Genomic DNA, 21216 nt, shown 5'->3' on the forward strand with positions numbered 1-21216 from the left:
AAATATCTTTATCCTCTGCAAGTAAAGTACAGTTAAGTGGTCTCACTTGAAGAAATTTTGTTAGGAGCAACTCAAAAATTATTCAGATGGTGCATGGAGCTGCACAGAAGAAAGGTTTGAGTAGCTTTGTGATGTATGGGGATTTTGTTTCTATTTACATTTTATTTAAATTACCAGCATTTTCATCTGCTCCTATGTGAAAACATTTAGAAACATAACTTTTTCCCAGGTGGTATGTATGCACAGGTTACCAGCAGTGGAACAGCCATGGGAAGCTAATTCCACTTTCCCAATTAATGTTGGTAACAACTGAGTTCAATGTTGTGGCTTTTTGTTTTTGTTTTGTTTTTTGTTTTGTTTTTGTGTTGTTTGAAGTATGACCTGTCTTCTAGTCACTCTGAAGGTAATAATATGTGGAGGAACTTTAAGCAGGGTATTTGAAGTCTTTATTATAAAATCTCCATTTACATTTTTAAGACTTGCTGAGGCTTGATACCAGCAAGTCAGAGCACCCTGCTGACCTTATCCAAAACTGAATGTGGGCATTGCAAAACAATGGCAGCCAAGCAGAGACTGTGGGATCTGTTAGTGAAAGAAACTGTGCTTGTGAGGAGCAGGTAGGCGTGCACTCGGGAAGCTCACTGGTGTTTCACAGCATATTTGTGGTAAGACAGATGAGAAGCAGTTTGGCATGTGCTATCTTTTCTGCTGTAATTGAAGTAGAAGGCTGAGTCATCTATGGATGAACTGGAACTAATTGTAGAGCTTTGCCTTGGGGAGTTCCTGTTGCATATAATTCACTAGCAAATTATAACTCTCCTATGTTAATATGAAGCTGAACAAGTTTCAAAAGCAATGTATCTTTGCTTTCATTTAGGATATTTCAGTGTTTTCTCACCTGATAATCAGGAAAAGATTGTTTTTGTAACAGGTTTTGTTATTGCACCTGTTTTTTTTCAGTGGAAATGAGTTTAAGATGTGTAAAGATGAAGCAGAAAGCATTCAGACCAGCTTCTGCCCCTTTGTTTCAGAGTACTGTAGGGACTGCTATCAAATAGTGCTTGCCAGTTAAAGCAAATAGTTGAGCGAATTCAAGTCATAACTAGCTACTGTGGCGACTGAATTTCAAAATGTTGTGTTAGCTTCTTTGGTGCAGACATGAATCCAGTAGACGGTGCTATGTTTATGCAATGATGTTTCTTTTAAGCGAACTTTTATTTGAAGACTGATATTTTGTGCTAGCAATGTGGGCAACCTCAATAATTTGGAAGTCAAGAAAATACCATCCCAAGACTTAATTGAATTCTACTTCTACAGTGAAAATAATGGAGGTATTTTGATGTGGTGCTGGCTTTTATATGTTTATTTGCAATTTTGTTTGCCATGCAGAGTTGAGTAGGATACTCTTGTTCCATTTTTATCCTATGGATCCCTTAGCATTTACTGTGTTCCCTTAGCATGCATGATAGTAGTGGTGAACACGCCTGTATGGGCTCTTTCCTAAGCAGAAAGCATTTAATCCTCTGCTTTTCTTTGTCCATGTCATAAAGTTTCATGCAGTCATGAGAGCACAGGCCGGGGTTTGCCTCAGCTATTCTTGTCAGTCCAAGGGGAAGAAATATTATGTGACTGTTGAAGCTACCATGGTTTATTGAATTTTGTTTCTAGTTCACATGCAATCTTGCTGTAAACCAGAACCAGATCAAGCAGTCTCCTGTAACTGCATTTCAGCTTGGACATCTAGGTGTGTATGTCGTCTTTTAGGTGGTCGCAAGCTTTCAGCATAGCTTTGAAAGGAAAATATTTCAGTTCTGGTGGAAGGGTGGTTAATTTTGATATTTTTTTTTAGTCTGAGATGACATTTTTATTGTATTTATGATTTTGGTAATGTTTTGAAAAATACAGACATGCTGGAGGTATCATTAAGTATTGGGCAACTAGGCATTTGCTTTCCAGGGGGTTTTGATCTTTTTCTATGTCCTCCTGTTTGCCTGTTCAGCTTTCATAGCGGAGAAGTTGAGTAGATGTTGATCTCTTACTTGTTATGAGAGTACAACTCTCTTCTTGGTTCTTTGGTCACTTTTGAGACAGTAGATGCAATACTAGATCTTCAGGCTGACTTATATTTGAGACCGTAAGCACTGAGAAAAAACAGACTCCTGAATTCCACTTTTTGGAGATAATCAGCACAAAGAGTTCACAAGAAGTACAGATCTCTTTTCAGACTGTTGCACGGTGCTTTCTCCTGCTGTGTCAGTGGTGGTTTTTCTGTGCACGACAAGTAAAATGATATGTGTAAGAAGCCTGCTTTCAGAAGTAAGTTTCCTGAAAGAGGACTCTTGTAAATTTGTTTTCTTGGTTAGCACAGAAGTAGAAAAGCTGCCCTGTTAATGTATTTGCATAATAGGTTTCCCATGTTCATTTAATCCCAACACAATTTGCAGGTCAGATTTCTGACCCATTAGCCTCCTTGTTATCACTTAAAGGGACATGGTTGTGCTCATGTCCATGTCTCCCCAGCCCCCTGCCCCGGGCTGATGTTAAAATAACTTTAACTTTTACTGTTAAAAAAGGACTTTAAAAAAATCCTTTCTTAGTCTTTTGTGATGGTGGTTCTGTTTATAAAACAGGCTTATGGTGCTAGCACATGAGCATCCAAAGGTAAGATTGCTCTGGGACCATTATTTTGCATTCCACCAGTCAGTGGAAACTGAAGAAGGTAAAAAGGCTTTTATCAAGACAGTAAAACTCGAGTTCTTAGTGTACTCATATAAGGTGTTAGCACAACTAAGGAAATGGGTTTTCTTAATTTTTCCTGTCCTGTAATTCTTCAAATCTGGGATTTTAAACATGGCATGAAGCTCTGTAACTTACTGAGACGGCCAGCACTAAGCGTAAGTGCTCCCCAGAGCAGTGCATACATTCACTGGCTTGCTGCCATTTCAGCAGCAAAGCAGGCCAGAAAAGACCAGCCCTTGGAGGTAGCAGAGGTGCTAAAAATAGAAAGTGTATAGAGAAGAAAATACATATAAGGGACCCTCCACGAAGTACAGAATTCTCTCTGCTAAAAGCATATTGTGGAACTTCTGTATGCAAAAAGGTGTATTGTTGATTGGTGATAATCCTGAGGATCATGAATTAAACATCCTTTGAACGTCAGCTGCACGTATAGGAAGTAATGTATTAGCAGTTTACCTTTAAGGTCTGGGCTTAGCAAATTTTAAGCTATTAAAGCATAAACTACTTTCTATGCTGTTTAAATCATTTATGCAAAATAGATTGGTACTAGTGCTGCTGTTTCTAGTAGTTGTGCTGAATCCTCCATGTTGCAAGGGAGGTGGTTTAAAAAAACCTGCCCATTAAAAAGAGAAATAGAAGAAGCTTGTCTTATTTTTAAGTGAATCTTGAACTTACTTTTCCACTGTTGCAAGGACCCTGATGTTTAATGATGTATTTGGTTTTATTCCTCATCTTGGGGAAAGTGCTAACTTGCAGTTTTAAATAAAGATGTAACTGGTGTGTGAGATCAGACTAAAAATAAGTTTAACATGATCTTTAGGGCGTCGGAGCAAGTACTGAATCATCGTTCAGCCGTACGTTGGCTTAGAGGCTTTCAGTGAGCTTGCATCTGCTTTCATTCCCCATTTATAAACGTAGGTAGCTACACAACTACAGTAACAACGTACTTGTGGTAGTGTAACAGAGCGTGTGGGCAGGCTTGGTGCTGGGGGGGAGTGGGACTGTGCTGATCCACCTGCACCATGCTTACGGGTGCTTGGCTCTGGTGGCTGTCCCTGAGCTGCGGTGTCCGGCCAGAGCGACAGAGGCGGGGACACTTCGTTAGGTGATTGTAGGTGGCTGATGTAGCTGAACAGGGCTACTTAAAACATGGCTGAAAAATAAACATGTTTATTAAATTAATAAACAATTTTATATTATTGGGACTTCTTCTCAAACTAACTAGGTCTGTGGCAATCTTTTTGAGAGGAAAAAAAAAAAAAGAATAAAAGCTACTGCCAGCAATAGAATTATCTTAGTAATTTCTAGATCTTGCGTAAGTATCCATAACTGCTGTGTTCAGTGTTTGGAAATCTTGAGAGTTGTATTACTTTCTCTTCTCAGAGGCAAAAATCAACAGAGATCCTGGACAGACTGGTCTTACAGACTCCTGCCGGTGGCAAGGGCCTTTATTTCTCAACTCTGTAGTCTCTTCAAGAATCCAGTGTTTGTGTTAACATTAGCAGTACTGTTGCCTTTGAACTACATCATAGATTTATGCAACAGAGAAGGTTGTGAATTCCTGTTGTGCCTGCAGTCGATAGCTTCATTACCTTGTGAAGCAGGATTTGCCCCAGCAAAGGGGTAACCTGCGGTGGTGAGGATGTGCTTCATCTTGGAGTCAGTTCTGTGCCCCAAAAGGAAGGGAGAGAAATAGTTACAGTTCTGATATCAAACATACCCAGAGTTAGTCAGTCGTCTTCCCAGGAAGCATTCAGTTGTCTGCCAGAACGTGAAGCTGCAGTTGGTGCTCACAGTAAGCCCAGGGCTGACAGGTACGTTCAGAGCAGTTACCTCTGTGGGATGTGGGGGAAGGGAAGCTGTGACAAGTCTCTGCTCCCTTTTTGTCGCAGTGCTCTCAAAAGAGATGGTGCAAGTGTTAAGTCTTTTCTTACCTTCCTGTTTCTCACGCCAGGATATGGGTTAGCTAGTTGTTGAGCTAGCTCTTGGCTAACCCTGCAGGGGTGCTGTGAAATGTCACCTGCCGTTCCTGCGCGCAGCAGAAGGGCTGCCTTGGCTGGCTGCCTCCTTTGGAGAGACCGTGAGGATGCAATTCTTGGTTTACCAACGTGCAGGTGTGGATTCTGCAGGGCTGGGCTTCCTTACTGACTGCAGCATTTCTTTCCAGTGGTTTTAAGAGATATTTGTCCTTCCTTCCCTCCCGCTTTCTGTTAAAGCCACCCCTGTATACAGGCATCCCCTTTCCTTGGCAGTGGAAGAAAGAGCGTGGATAAGAGGGACCACATCACTCTGGGATCTCTGTTCCCTCCGTGTTGAGAGCAAGAAATGCAAGGGATTTAAAATACAGCTGGCAGCAGAAGTTAATGCTGTCTTGCAACAGTGTTCTCCTTGTGACAGTTTTCTTTGCTACTTTCTCCTTTCACTTCCTCAAATTGACACCTGCACTGTGGTATTACCACCACCTACTCAGGAAAATAGTGAAATAAGGGGTGGGGTTTTTTCAGCATTCCTTAAAGGACCCTCAGCCACCCCCTTAGAAGCGGTCTGTAACCTTCGCCTTTGCACTATATGAGGCATTACGAGGTCACAGTTTGAATATTAAATTATAATGAACATCTTTGCTTCTTGGGAAATACGAGGTCTTTGTAGAGCATTATAGGATCGTAGACTTTTGTAACCCTTCTGTTGAGAGGCCGTTTTGATTTGGCTTTACATTTGCTTTGAGGCGGTGTGGGGATCAGCTTCTCTATCTTTTTCAGCTAAGTTAAGTTACTTTTGGACACTTGCCCTGAAAAAGCTGAAAATACTAGCTTAGGTTTTGTCAGAGTTTCTGTATATATGAAAACTATATGAGACATTGGGTGATATTTGTGGTTAAAGCATTAAGTGCGAGTTGCTGCAGACTTCTGGTGTGACTTTGGACAAATCACAGAACTTCTCAGTTAACGTTCCCTGGTCTTTTTTCTGTAGTAGAAACTTTTACAGTATGTGTGTATCTGTTCAGCACCTCAGGCTTTAGTGATAGTATTAAAATAAATTGATTTATGCTATACATTCATAAAGACTTTGTATTCTGTTTACCTGTTGTCAGTTAATCTTTTATGATAAATCTTCTAGATTGTCTACTGATGCTGCTTCTGGTTACACCCTATTTTGAATTTTTGTTGAACTGGAATTCTGCTTTGGGACAAGCAGTACATTGTGCTTCTGATTTCTAATGAAGAACTGAGCTAGAAGAAAAAAACATGTAATAAGATGGTGCCTAAACCTTCTTCTGCTGTTGGGTAGTTTTCAGTGAGGACCAAGCTCAGTATATAGGTGTTGTGCTCTCCTGTTCCCTTCGTAGTCTTCCACTGAGTCACTTCAGTGCTTCCTGCACTTTGGCTTGCATGGCTGTTTTTGGAGTACTTCACTGAAATCCTTTGCACATCCTGATAAATGTTTTTCTTGCAGTTATCGCTGTGATGATTTTGTAGTCAATGATACCAAGCTGGGTCTGGTACAGAAGGTCAGAGAGCACCTACAGAACTTGGAAAAGTAAGTAGTTTGTTTACATCCAGACTGCTTTGGGTAGACCAGTAATACTGCATCATTTAAGTGGTATTTCTGTTTTATATGTATTTACATACTTAATACGTATGTACATTCCTTGTATGCATGTGATACTAGGTATGTTTACGTATCCTTTTCATCACTGAGAAGCAGAGGTGCAGAGTGAAAGGATTTGACTGAACTTGTACGTTTTATTTCTTATACAGTGATACAGGAATATAAATATAAATTAACTTGCTTGCTGCCAAGCCAAAAATTACTGTCTTTCCCATATAAATGGGAGAGAATTTCCAAAACCAGAATAAATTTCTGGAACAAGTATATTGAAGTGAAAATTGAAAATGCAGGTGGAAGTAAGTCTTCATGTTGATAGTGTAGTTTGGTTTCCAAATGAAAAGATAAAGAAGGCTTATGAATTTGGAATTGTACAGAAGAGACGTCGTTTTGCTCTGCCTTTGGCACTGTTCACTGAAAGGGAGGTACTGCAGCCCTTGTGATGCAGGTACTGTGGCCACTGCTAGATAGCAAGTAGTCTTTTCCCGGTTTGCTTGGAAACCTTGTATAATACCAAACAGAAGTACATGTGTGCACAGTGCTTCCAGGTAACATGCCAGTGCTTAAGAGTTCAAATAGGTCCTCGTAAGAAATCTCTCTGATTTTGGGAAATCTCTGGATCCTCTCTGCGGTAAGTGTGTGTTGTGGGTTAACCCCAGCTGGCAACTCGGCCCCACTGCGCTGGTGGGCAGGGGCTGGGAAGAGAGAAGGTGGGAAAGCTGATGGGTTGGAACAAAGATGGTTTAACAGGTAAAGCAGAAGCGGTGCAGGGACAAAGCAACCCAAGGGATTCACTCACCGCCCCGCAGGCGGGCAGGGTTCGGCCGTGGCCAGGGCTGCAGGGCTCCGTCGCCCCACGGCTGCTTGGGAAGGCCAGCGCTGTCACTCCGAACCTCCCCCCCTCCTCCTCCTGCCCCTGGCTTGTACGGCGTGGTACGGCATGGCATGGCATGGCATGGTACGGGGCACCCCCTGGGGCTGCCTTGCCCCCTCCCCACTGCTTGTGCCCCCCAGCCTGCCCATGGTGGGGTGAGGTGAGCAGCGGCCAGGCTGTGGCTCGGGGTGAGCTGCTCGGCACAGACACTCCCCCCTCCACAGCCCCCGGCTGCGCAGGGAATAACTGTCCCAGCCAAACCAGCACTGTGGGTCACTTACTCTGTAGGTAACAACTTTTTCGTTATTTTCTATCCTCTTTTTGATGGGTTTCTCAGGTATGTAATGAGATGTAAAGATGTTTAAGCATAATGAGAAGTGCCCGTTAGTATTTCAGAAACATCCAGGAGATCCAACTCTTTGAGAGATAAATGATACTGTGGAGGCTTCCATTGTGTGTGATGACAGTTTTTGAATGTTTGGAGGGCTTTTTAATTAAAAAATAAATAATAAAAAAAAAAGCACCGCCACACACCCTGAAATCTGCCACAAGTTGTGATTTTGCTGTTACATTAGAAAGAAATCATAAACTGGTAGAATCGAGGGGCTAGTAATTACCAGTGATGTGGAAAAGAATAATTAACTGTTGTTGTAACTTTGTATTAGTATTACACTTAAATATTACTTACGTTTTAAGTAAGAGAAGTCAGCTGTAATACACAAGTGCTAGCACTAGACATATTTTTGATTTCTGGTAACCCTACTTTGTGCTGATTTTTGAAGTTATCTTTCTAAAGGCTTAGATGATTCTTCTGACAGGAGTATTTAATGGAAAATTCTGTGTTACATATTCCATGATTAAGGAAAAATGTCAATATTTTAGATGAAAAGTAGCATGCTAATAAGGTGACTTTTCAGGGTGTGTGCTGTAGCATACGTAACTTAATGGCATTAACTCGGACATTAGTGTTGAAAATAAGATGCGCATCTGTGCTCAGAAGGAGATGCAGTCTGTTTTAGATTGTGAAAAGCGTGTGTTGCAATGGGGAAGCTCTTTGCTGTCTTAATGACATCTGATGGCAGATGTAATCGCTGTGTTAAACATTAGGATGATTATCTGTTGTCCATTTCACAGGATATTTTGTGTTTATAGTAAGTAACCCCTTAATTACTTTCCAACAGTTCAGCCTTTACATCAGACAGACATAGGAAAAGAAAACTATTGGAAAACTCATCTCTGAACAGCAAGCTATTAAAAGTAAACGTAAGTATGACAGATTCTGCTACAGTGAGTTTAAGGTTTTTTTCTAAATCTGCTGAGTCTTATAGTTGGCCAGGACTTTAAATACTTAGTTACCCAAATTCTTGCTGTATTTTGTCTTTCTCTTCTCCTGACTGCACACCTAGATATTTTTGATATATTGAAAAGTATGTTTGATATTCTGCTGCATTTCTGTTGACCTGGACTTTGAGCTTCCTTGCACTTAGGAAGGGTTTCGTATTGAGATGGAGCTTCAGAGCATTTTGAGCTTGGTGGGATCAGCAAAATTGGAAGGAGCTAGTACCTATTGGGATGAAAACAGGGATAGATAGACACAAGGCTTTCTTCTCCTGAGCAAACAGGGGTGTTTTGTCTCTCTTTTTCTTTGGTGTGTGTGCTTGGTGTTTGTGGTTGGGTTTTTTTGGTGGTGTTTTGTGTTTTTGGATTTTTTTTTTTTGTTTTGTTTTTTTTTTTTTTTACTGCAGAAGGCAAAGAAGCAGGTGCCCATTCTTTTGACTAGGGGGATAAAAGAGTAATTGTTAGGAAAGTAAAAAAAAAAAAAAAGACAAAATTTTGAAAGACATCAGTTAAACTTGCTTTCAAAAGGAGCTGTGGACTATTCTGAAAGCTTTTCTTACTCTGATCTCTCACCATCAGATCTGCAGAACAGCACTCAGGAGAGGATGATCCAGCCCTTGTTCGGTAGCTGAAGGGCTGCATAGTTTCTTCCAAACAAAGATTGCTTCAAACCAAATGTCTCTTTTTCCACAGTTTGGGTTGAGGGAGTTTCTAATCTTCAGAACTTCCCCTAGATTTTAGGGGGGGAGAGGGGAAATACTGACCCTGCTGTATGCAGCTGCTTCATCTTCCCCCTGGGCAGAGGGAGTGGCAGAGCAGAGCTGTTCTCCTTGGCCCGGGGGCTGCAGGGCAGCTCTACTCAAAGGGAGCTGAAGCAGTCGCTGTCATCAGCTCTGAGGAGCAATTACCTGATTGCAAAGAGAAGGATTTCTCCAGAGGAGTATGAATAGAAATAAGGGGGTGGGGTGAGAGCAAAACAGTCTGTTTCTGTTTTGCAAAGTCTGTAGCAGTGTGGTTACTTTAAAAATGCACTACCTACTGTCAGTTTAGGGTCCTCTGAATGTGCCGTCCTGATCTTGGGGTGATTGAGGGAGCCTGTGACAAATAGTGGGTTTTTTTGCTGTGGCAACACACAGCATCATTGTCTGGAAAAACTCAAAGCCAGAGAAAACTAGAAGGAAAATTCTGGACAACATTTAGATACGGAGAAGACAGAATTAGAAAGCATGAACTTAAATGCTGCTTTTATTCTTAGTCTGTGCTGTTTTCTTTTCTCAGTTTTATTAATACTTGAATATCGCCCGTGGCAACAGATGATCTTTTTATTGTTGGCACGTTGGATCCTTATCTAGAAAAGACAGGGCGCTGCTGTTTGCATTAGTAACTGTGCTGTCTCACCCTGGGCAAGAGTGAGAAAAGAATATGCTAAGGATGCTGTGATGTTTGTACTTAAAAGTTTTCTTCCTTTATTGGAAAGCAGGTCTCTCTTTATAAACAATTCTTATGGAATTGTAAATTGCTTATGTAAATGATACTTTTTTATTTTAACAACATATACACAAATATCTGCTGTCATTAGTTTTTCACTAAAGATGATGTTTGGTGGTAGATTTGGGGAGGAAAACAAGTTTTATTGGAACGTTGAACACCTTTGGTAACCTGGATTTGTATGCAGTCTTTGGTGTCAAGAAGTATGTTAATTTTGAGATCCTACTACTAAAAGATAGTCTAGCTTCTAAATTCTGTTAGAATAATGAAGAATGCTCTAAAATGTCGTGAACTTCCAATGTCATATTTTGTAGACAATTGAATGTGTCCCAAGTGTTGCAGATTCTAGAAGTTGTAAGTGCAACACTGTCCATGTTTCTCTTCCCTCTCCTCCCAGCCCACCCTGAAGATCATTTGGCAAAAGCAAGCTCATCTGTGGGTAACATTGCTCTAACCTGTTGAGACTTCTAGACTGTGAATGATTTATGTTTTGCTTCTCTTCATTCAACACATCACTTCTGTTGCACAGTCTTAACTTGGCTGTTTCTTTCCCAAATAAGTGCTGTTGTCTGGCTTTCAAAAACCCTGGCTACCACAAAACCCCACCAGGACAGCAGGGTAATGCTGGTGACTTAAAACCAAGCTGCAGGCTGCCTTACTGTGCATATTAGACATGAGACTACATGGATAAGGGTTGGTGTTTTCAAAGGCACTTCAGGGGAAATTGCTGTCCTGTCCAGTTCTCACTGAGCGTTATTGGAACATATATACACACAAGTACTTTGCAATGAAAGTTTCATGTCAAGTTGGAGCTTCAAGGCAGTTTGAGTTGGTGAGGTGGTTGCTTTGGCTTTGAGACTGCACTTTTCAAACAGTGAAGTTTGTTATTATTTACATCTATGCCAGTATACCAGCAAACAGCTCTGGGGGGACAAAGTGGGGGAGCAGCAATAAGCCTTTCTTTAATTTACCCGTTCTTGTTTGCAGGGAAGCACCACTGCCCTTTGTGCCACAGGCCTTCGGAACCTGGGGAATACATGTTTCATGAATGCAATCCTTCAGTCGCTCAGGTACTTCCAAAGCTTTCTCTGTGACTGTGAGAGTGGTTGTGTGCTGTAGCATTAGGCAAGTGAATTTGGCAAGTTGCCACTGTATGAGAGTGTACCTGGATTTGCGGGACGGGGGGTGTGCAGGTGCCATGAAGCTGTGTTTTGCGGTGTGGGACTGCCCGTGATGCAGCGTTCCAGAGGAAGCCTGCCATATCCTCAGTGGAAAGAGAGATTGCCCTTTTATTGCTGAGGCTGTTGAAACTTGTTGATGCTTAGGGTTGCTGTGAAAGCAGAGACAGTGATTTGAGGGATGGGGTCTCATGAAGGGGCTAGGGGAACGGTTTCTGCAGTGCTGAGATGTTAGACTGCGTTTCATTGCTGCCAAGACTACTGCTGCTCTGTATAATTGTCCTTTTGCATTTCCCAATTTGCCTGCTTCACTGGGAGACTGCCACTATAGCAGGACTAATCGGTCTCCGTTCTGTTTTCTGTCATTCAGGGTTCACCGTCAGGAGTTGAGGCACATACTTTTCATGTTCCTTACTGGGACCGTGGTGGCAGAGGTTAGAATTGATTGGTGGCGGCAGACATGGAGTTAACTTCTCCTCTGCAGATGCAGCCTGCTTTGTTAGGGAATGGCTTCCGATACCTCAGTCTGTCATGGTGTCTTAGTCAAAGCAGAGCCAAAATGTAGTTATTTCAGGTAGTTGGGATGATGATATTTACAGATCTGTTCAGTCGTTTACAGGAGATGAGTATTTGCTCTACAGTATTTCTTCTCTTTTGTACTGCTATCCTCTATCACTGTATGAAGTTGTGTTTATGCATTTCAAAGAGCAAGTTCCAGAATACAATAATATTCTCTTTATTCTCTGCTCTTCAAGGATTTAATTTATTTTTTCCTTTTTCCATAGTAACATTCAACAGTTTTGCTGTTACTTCAAAGAGTTGCCTGCTGTGGAGCTGAGGAACGGGAAGACGGCAGGCAGGCGAACTTACCATACCAGGAGCCAGGGAGATAACAATGTGTAAGCTGCATGTTCCTTGTTAGCACAGAACTGCTGGAAACTTTTATGGAAAGCAGCAAATGCTTAGGTGGTAGAGCCACTATATGCTTTCAGTGCTGCAGAATCATAATAAAAGTGATTCATGGGGTACAGAGTCACAGAAAAATACTGGCTGTACAAAAAACCCCAAAACCCAAGCTTGTAGTTTGTTGGTGCTGCAGTGGGAAGCAGTCAGATATATCAGAACTGGAGAGTGACTGTATTGAAGGTTAAGAAGTGCTAGTTTATGTGTACTCCAGACATGTTACTTAATTCCAGCTAAAATACAGTCATGGGGATGTGTCTTTAAGTGAACATACTACAAAAAGAAACAAAACCAAACCCCTAAAAAAATCTGAGTAAGCGATTCACAATCTGTAGCTTGGTTGAGCAGGTGTTAAGGGAGGGATGTTAGCAGAGTCTACAGGAAAGTGGTGAAAGGTGGATAGATTTCCATGGGAGTCCTCAACATCAGAAATGTGATTTTCCTAACCTTTGTCTCTCTCCAGTGTTATGGGTAGGATTTTGAACATAAAATCTTTGAACTACTGGAAAGGATATTTACCCAATCATTACAATCTTAGCCAAAGTAATGTCTGGTATTTGTACCATTAAGCTAGTAAACCTGTAAGGGTTACAATACAAACCCAAGTTAATCACCAGCTTTTACTTTCTTTCCAGTTCATTGGTGGAAGAATTCAGAAAGACCCTCTGTGCTTTATGGCAAGGAAGCCAAACTGCATTTAGTCCAGAGTCTTTATTTTACGTTGTTTGGAAAATCATGCCAAATTTTAGGTAAGTTGTAAAATAAGAAAAGTATTCTTGATTGCAGCCTAGTATTGCTGGTGTCCTACTCTAAAGTTTGCTGAATCCATAGGGTGTACTTTATGCAGCTTTCCCATGTGCCCACAAATTGAAAAGGATGTTCGCTTTGACAGTTTGTTGTTCATCGGTAGTGCTTTTTTTTCCCCCCAGCCTCCTACCATGTGCTACATGTCTGTCCTCTCTGACACTGCTACATCTCAAGTACTAAAATAGTAGTAGTTGTACATTTGAGCCAGTGTTCCAAATGGCAGAAAGAATCAAGATAATGACTGGTAGATAAGTGCCAAGTGCGTGGTGTTGACAGAACCCAAGTTTGGCTGCAATAAGAAGGTGATGTAGTCAGATCAAAAAAGAAACAGCACCTACAGGCCTAAATGCAGACATACTGGCTGAAACTTCCTTGATTCTCTCAAAATACTGTACTCACCAGTTGGACGTGAACTAATGGCTATAAGAAAAAAATATCTTGTGCATAATAGGCGTTTTGTGCCCATACTGACAAAAAAAAACCCCCACGATAAAAAGAAAGGCAAAAAGAAGGTTACCCAAGTAAATCAGTGTCGTTCCTCTCCAAGGTCTCCCTGTCCTGGCCCCTGAACTTCTTTCAAAGGAGCACTGAAACCTGTTAGGATATATTGTGATGAAGGTAAGTTGCTCCATGTTCTCAGACAGTAAAGATGTTCTGTTATGTGACATCTCCAGCAGTGCTGAAAAGATGCTGTGAACACATCTGCTCAATCAGTAACTGAATAACACTAATATGTTTATTCTTTTCTTCACGCTGCCAAATATGTTTCACTTGGCTTATGAGAATCAAGGAAGTTTAATACCAGTAGTTGCAAGGAGTGACCAAAACATGATAGGCAAATGATCATCATCCATAATGTCCTTGACCAGTTTCCCTATTACAGTCTTCACTATAATTCTTGTTAGATTGAGAAACCAGGTCATTAGTTCCTCAAGCAAATTTTCAGCACTGTGGGTTCTATCACAGCTTTTACAATAAGAAGTGGTTTGTTGGGGTTCTCCCCCTTCCCTTTTTGTTCCCAGTTAGCTGGGAGCATGTCTGTGATTGACTGATAAGAGAACTCATTAAATCATACGGAGAATAGGCAGCTGCTCAGTAGATCTCCACTCCCACATGATCCGAGGAGAGAATTTGAACAGTGCTTAATTGTACCTTGTAAAAAAAAAAAAAAAAAATCCTACCTTGTGAGATTGGGAGGAGAGGGTGGGTGGGCATACATGTGAAAGCAAGCTAGAGGCAGTAGTGGGTTAACAGCAAACATCTGCTTTGGCTTGTGCTTATGGAGCCTGAAGTGATGGGGCAGGGGTAGGAAACATGGTTTAATTGTTGTAGCCCAGAGAGTTTTGGTTGTTAAAGGCAAGTTGTGCCTGCCTCTGAGAACTGCAAGTGCTGTTCTTCTTACAGAAGGCTACAGAAGAAACTGCTGCTGATGCACTCCATGGCTCTCTGTCTCTTACTGCATACAGAATATAATTTATGGTTACTGTAAGCACAGCTGGGGTGGCTCTGGGCTCTAATCCTGCTGCGGAAGTCCTGCCTCCTGACTGTTGGGCAAAGTCTGCTGCTGTCGTGCTGCATGTTGGGAGAGTTCTGTAGCCCCGTGCTGAGCTGCAAGATGTGTATTTTGCTGATTTGCCGCTGTATAAACAGTACGCTCTATTTTCCTAGTGACTGCTCCTGTTTATAGCCGATCTTGTTGCCAGTAGGAGCAGGAATGTCAGAGGTGGGCTTGAACTGAATTGCTTCAGGTGGATGGAGATCCGTTTCGTTACACAAGCTGACTAGCAGAGAAACTATGCTTTTTGCTGAAGGGCTCTAAGATCATAGTTTATTTTAAACTGGTGGTGTCCATATCATCATGTTGTTTTAAAGATCTGTATCTTTACTTACGCTTTTTAACAAATCCAAAGAATTTTTTGTCTATAATTAACATTTCTGTATGCAAGTATAAACGCATGCACCAGGAGCACAACCAACAATGTGGAATGATTCCAAAGGTTATTTCATCAAATTTGTGGCAGAGCAAGTGTGCCATATACTTCAGAGCTCTTTTATAGAATCCTAGAGCCATTTGGGTTGGAAAAGGCCCTTGAGATGAGTCCAGCCATTAACCCAGGATGCCCCAGTCCATCACCAAACCATGTCCCTAAGCACCACAGCTACATGTATTTCAAACACCCCCCAGGGACGGTGACTCACCCACCTCCCTGGGCAGCCTGTGCCAGTGCTTGACCGCCCTCTTAGTGAAATTTTTTTTCCGTATCCAATCTAAGCCTCCCCTGGCGTAGCGTGAGGCGGTTTCCTTTTGTCCTGTGGCTTGTTATCTGGGGGAAAAGACCAACCCCCACTGCCTGCAGCCCCTGACAGGCATTTGTAGAGAGCAACCTTAGGTCTCCCCTGAGCCTCCTTTTCTTCAGGCTGAACACCCCTGCTGCCCTTGGCTCCTCATCAGACAGGTGCTCCAGCCCTGTTGCCCGTCTCTGGACACGCTCCAGCACCTCAGTGTGCCTCCTGGAGTGAGGAGCCCGAAACCAAACACAGGGTTCGTGCTGCGGCCTCACCAGTGCTGAGTACAGGGTGCCGGTCGCTGCCCCGGCCCTGCTGGCCACGCTGCCTCTGATACGAGCCAGGATGCCATTGGCCTCCTTGGCCACCTGGGCACTCTGTGGCTCACGCTCAGCCACCACCCCCCGGGCAGTTCCCAGCCCCCTGCCCCCGCCCGCAGCTGCCTGGGGTCACTGTGCCCCACGGGCCGGGCACTGAGCCGGGGTGACCCTCACACAACTGGCCTCGGCCCATGGGCCCGGCCTGCCCAGCCCCCCCCCCCGAGCCCCCTGCCCCCCAGCAGGTCAGCGCTGCACCCAGCTGGGTGTCGCCTGCAGGCTGGCCAGGGTGCACTCGATCCCCTCACCCAGATCCTCAATAAAGATCCTAAACCGGACTGGCCCCAGCACGGAGCCCTGGGGACGCCCCGTGTGCCCGGCCGCTGGCGGGAGGTAACTCTGTTCCCCACCCGCTCTGGGCTCGGCCATTGCAGCCGGTGTGTTACCCGTCTGGGGCCGGCGCGTGACCCGTCTGGGCCAGCGCGTTACCCGTCTGGGCCAGTGCATGACTCGTCTGGGCCAGCGCATTACCCGGCCAGTTTGTTGCCCAGCACAGAACACACTGGCCCAGCCACGAGCAGCCGGTTTCTCCAGGAGATGCTGCGGCAGACGGTGCCAAAGGCTTTGCTGAGGTCGAGGCAGCACCACCCGCGGCCTTTCCCCGTCCGCTGGGCGCGCCATGTTGTTGCAGAAGGAGCTCGGGCCCGTCAGGCAGGACCTGCCTGGCATAACCCCGTGCGGGCTGGGCCCGATCCCCGGCGGTCCCGCACGTGCCGTGCGCCGGCACTCGGGGGGAGCTGCTCCATGGCCTTCCCCAGCACCGAGGCCGGGCCCACGGGCCTGTAGTTCCCCGGATCCTCCTTCCTGCCCTTCCTGCAGATGGGCGTCACGTCGTCTGCGGGGGCCGCCCCGGCTGGCCAGGGCTGTGGTAAACGAGGGCGAGTGGCTGGGCGAGCTGCTGCGCCAGCTCCCTCGGGACCCCTGGGTGGGTCCCATCCGGCCCCGCAGGCGCGCGCGTGTCTCGGTGGAGCAGCAGGTCAGTAACTGTTCCCTCCTGGACTGTGGGCACTTCGTCCTGCTCCTCCTCGTCCCTGTCTTCCAGTTTAGGGGGTTGAGTACCCTGAGGGTAACTGGTCTTGTTAAAGACTGAGGCAAAGAAAGCATCAAGTACCTCAGCCGTTGTGGCAACATTCCCTGCCACATCCAATAAAGGATGAAGATTATCCTTGGCCTTACTTTTGTTTCCAATTTATTGGTAAAAACATTTTTTGTTATCTTTTACAGCAGTGACCAGCTCAAGTTCTATGAGTTTATGAGGTGTTTAATGTTGAAAAGATGTCTGAAGCAAAGGCATCCCATAAATCTCATCTTCAACTGTTTATGATGATTGCTTATATGTTTATTAAATGGAAGATATCTGTATGCAGTGAACTAAGCAAACCTTGTGTTATCTCAGCAACTTCAAAACGATCCTACAGTGCGCAGTTAACATTGCAGCTTTGCAGTTGAGTTCTGTTTTACTACTTTGTTTTGTAATAATGTATAATTGTTTTGCAACTTTGAGAGAATAAGTCCTAGTTTTGACTGTCCAGGACTGGCCTGGCAAAGCACAGCAGGGTTTCAGGTGCCAGTTTTTCAGTTCTGAAAGGGAGGTGGTGCTGCCGATGTTTGTCAGGGTGCTGTAAGAGCTACGTACAAACTCAATGTTTTCTTCTTTAAAGCTGCTAGTTTGAAAGAAAACATTTCTGTAATCCTACAAGATGAAAAGAGTTTATCTCCTTTTTATTTTGTTACCTCCTAGCAATACTTTTGTAGGACATACCCATGTTCTTCACTAAGCACATCAGCCTCACAGTTCTGCTGCGCCAGGTCTGTGCTCGCTTCTCTCCCGCTCTGGGTACGGTGCTGAGCGCCTCACGGGCAGTACCACCCCTCCCTGCCTCGAGCAGTAGCATGGAAAACCATCTCCTGTCCTTTTCCAGACATGCCCACGTGACAGCTATTGCCAGTACTTAGGTGGAGTAGTGAGGAGAGGAAGGGGCAGGGGAGGCATGGTAAAACAGCTTGAAAGAATGGACAAGAGGGAGAGGGAAAGCCAGCTCTACTGCGCAGGGATTTTTGTAACGAGGCCTACAGAGACTTGCGCGTTATTATGTCTGTGTTGTACAAAGCTTTCACTGTTTTGCCGTGTTTGCTTACCTACTTCATCTCACTGTACGTCTCGTGGCAAATGAATAGCAGTGCATGATTTAGCTGAAATAACTTTCAAGGCATATTTTACCCTGATGGCTTCTCTGTTCCCTTTGATTAGGTTTGTCAGTGGTGAAATAATACTGGTGACCCTTTGAGCAGCATTGCTGCTGGTAGCATGACACATCTGGGACTGGAGCCCTACCCTTCTGAATGCAAATGCTCCAGAGATGCTTTCAATGCCCCACTGTTCCCTCCCCCTCTCAACCAGTGGTGTGTGGGTTATGCAGGGGAGGCGTGCAATTGTCAGCATGGCTATAGATCTCGCCCTAGGAGAGGAAAGAAATCTCTCTTTCATCCTCATTCTTTCAGACTTCGTATTGTAGCTGAAAGATGCATGTGGGAACCAAACCCAGGATTAAATTCCTGACTTTGGCGGGGAGGGGAACAAACAGACAAGCAAACACCTGGAACTGCCAAAGTGAGTGGGATCAGTGGCTGAATGAAAACCACTGAGAAGCACCGACTCAGAGTCCCACATGAACAATACATTTTGTGGTGTCTTCTGAATCTTACCAAGCCTGAGATTTCAGTATATTGACCATAATTTATAGTAGTTTCAAAGTAGGGGTAGATAGCGTGCTGTCTGAATGTGATTGCTAACAGTTCTGCGGAGGTGCTGCTCAAATATTAGCCAGTAACAAAGAAAAAGGGGAAATGCTTTTCGTGACTGAGGGGAAGTCAGTGCTACCATTGTGTACTTTTAATTAACACATGTATGAGACCTCAGATGTTACTAGCACAGGCTGGGTTTGGTGAGGCCAATTAACGTGGCAGCTGTGTTAACTGAGTACATGAGCAAATGTTAGGTCTGCTGCTCCCTGTTATTTTATAAAAGGTGTTCTCCTGTCTAAGGTGTATATTCTTAAATGTTTCTCCATCCTGAAAGACAGACGCATAGAGAAAGAGCGAGCTGCGAAGGACAAAAATAGTTTAATTTGTCTAGACATTGCTGTACCTTTCCAAAGGCTACTTGGAAAACTTTTTTTTGAACAAAATACATATGTCTCTGTAAAGTCACTCAGTATTATTAAACAAGCAAAGGTTGTTTCCTGTGACTGCGGTGCTTTCTGTGTCTGCTCTAAAGCACTCTGTGCAACTAGTGACCTTGTTGCTGTTGTTTCCTTTTCTCTTAAGGGGATATCAGCAGCAGGACGCCCACGAGTTCATGCGTTACCTTTTGGACCATCTGCACCTGGAACTCCAGGGTGGCTTCAATGGTGTTTCACGTTCAGTAATTTTGCAAGAAAATTCTAGCCTGTCTGCAAGCAACAAATGTTGCATGTAAGTGTTTTTTGATTTCTTTGAAACTTTAATGTCTTTGTATGGGTCTCTATGTGGTGGATCTGAAATTTCAAATTCATGGTTCCTTGTTTAAGTCTCCTTTAGTGCCTCTATAAATGTTAGAAATTACAAAGCTGCAGGTGATAAAGGATTAGCATCCTGCAGGATGTGCTTTCTTTCAAAAGGATCTTAGACCAGCATTTTTTGTAGGTGTGAGTGAGCGTACAGGCTAAGTTGTAAACACATTGTAATTCATTAGTCTGTCAAAAATAAAAAGAAAGAACTCTGTATTTGCTATTCTGTACCCATATAGAATTCTTTCTTCTGTTCAGACAGCCTCGTTGTCTTAGGGTGGTAGGTGGCCTGAACGGTACAGGAGCAAAAAAGTGGGCAAATATTTGTAGGTTTAAATTGCCAGCAGACCTGGATTAACAACTGAGCAATGTTACAGTTTTAAGTCAATTTTCCTGCAGATGATCTTGCTATATCTTGACACAGTTAAAGCTGTTGCTTTTTTTTTTCCTGGTAGTTGTGATTTTCATGTTACTGTGTGTCTTGAAACAGAGGTAATGTGTTTCACTCCTGAAAATACTGTTGTTTCTGAATTCTGTCCCAGGTGTGTTTTCTCTCAGATTGAAACTGTCACAGAGAGAAAGCACTTTAATTTGCTTCAGGAGGGAATGTTAAGTCAGTTCAGCCTGCACATTTGGTCCCTAAGCCCTTGGATTCCCTACGTAAGAGTTGAGTGAATTTTCCCTTCTTATACCAATGAGGACATACAGTAAGCAGGTCTGAGAGGTAAAGGATTTTATAGATCCTTCATTAGGGAAAGCCTGGAGTTCGGACTGTACTCTCAACCACGTTTACGTTCCTTTGCTGATGCTTCAAAGTCCCACAGAAGAATTTTAAAATGTTTGTAGAATTTAAATGTATTTGAAAACTAAGCCCATTTTGTTTTGTCAACATTTTGAATGTTGAAACCCAAGGAGAATTTGAACTTTGTTCAAAAATCTACTGTACATTTGTCTGGAGAATGGCTGTTCAAAGGCATGGTGAGGTGGAGTAACGTCGAGGGCAAATTAAGGTCACATACACTTAAATGCCAGCAGTAAAGTAATAAATAGGCGGTGAATGCTCTCTTCTCGAGTGCCAGTTCATTTGGGTAGCCATTTCCTTCTGCTCAACAGGAAGCATTCTCATTAACTGTAACGGTGTAGGTGGAGTGCAGATAAGGAACGCAGGTTTCTGCAGGCTTGTAGCGTCAGATCTGCAAGCACAAACTAGCAGGTTTAGGAGTTGTATAACAATACAACTTAAAACTCATGGTTTTTTAATTGGACTATGAGAAGTAAGTCCATTGCATAATCTGCTGAAAAGACTGGGAGTAATGAAAGCATAGAGAACAATGGTGATGATGCATATTGTTTATCATATCTTAATACAACTTAAGCTGTCTTTGGAAGTGAAGTGCAGAAATAAGCTCTAGGAAGTCAAAATGACTTGTAACAAAGGGTGTAGAATTAAAAGAAAAATGTGCTCAACCTACTTAAGAGGGAAGAATTTTTGTTTCAGAAACAGCCTTAATCACAGGGTTAAAACACTGTACCCTGTGAGCATCAGCTCTCCACTACAGAAATGTAATCAACCAGAATACTTCCAACACTGAAATTTTGAGCATCTGCTTAGAGCGTGCGCAGTTCATGCTACAGGATAAAGCAAAAGTATTATAGTGGCTAAATACCAAGTACTGTACAGTTCTAGGGGGAGTTAAACACCTGTTGAACTCAGTCACTGTTTGCTACCCATGGACAAAACCGCTCTGCCTAGTAGCGGTAAGTTGTAAGCAGTGAACACCTGACAGGTATTGAAAATTAAGCTCAGACATTCTGACTGACTTTACCTCTCTGACGTTGTTTGTCTAGAAATGGAGCATCTACTGTTGTCACAGCAATTTTTGGAGGCATTCTCCAAAATGAAGTCAACTGCCTAATATGTGGGACTGAATCTAGAAAGTTTGACCCATTCCTAGGTAAGGTGCATCTTGCTTTGAAAATACCAGGTGACTTAAGGCAGACGAATAAATCTG

General features: G+C 43.4%; 1 protein-coding gene across 4 annotated transcripts in view; it reads left to right on the forward strand.

Moving 5' to 3' along the window:
• Positions 1–21216, forward strand: part of USP3 (ubiquitin specific peptidase 3) — a 51479-nt gene that overhangs the window by 23340 nt on the left and 6923 nt on the right. For all 4 annotated transcript variants that reach the window (XM_040602317.1, XM_040602315.1, XM_040602316.1 and 1 more), the window contains exons 4-10: positions 6193–6276; positions 8401–8482; positions 11033–11115; positions 12009–12122; positions 12822–12935; positions 18984–19130; positions 21053–21159. In XM_040602317.1, the coding sequence (XP_040458251.1) occupies positions 6193–6276; positions 8401–8482; positions 11033–11115; positions 12009–12122; positions 12822–12935; positions 18984–19130; positions 21053–21159 (731 nt within the window). The remainder of the gene's footprint in view (positions 1–6192; positions 6277–8400; positions 8483–11032; positions 11116–12008; positions 12123–12821; positions 12936–18983; positions 19131–21052; positions 21160–21216) is intronic.

The sequence above is a fragment of the Falco naumanni genome, chromosome 7 (assembly GCF_017639655.2).
Source record: "Falco naumanni isolate bFalNau1 chromosome 7, bFalNau1.pat, whole genome shotgun sequence".
Taxonomy (NCBI): domain Eukaryota; kingdom Metazoa; phylum Chordata; class Aves; order Falconiformes; family Falconidae; genus Falco; species Falco naumanni.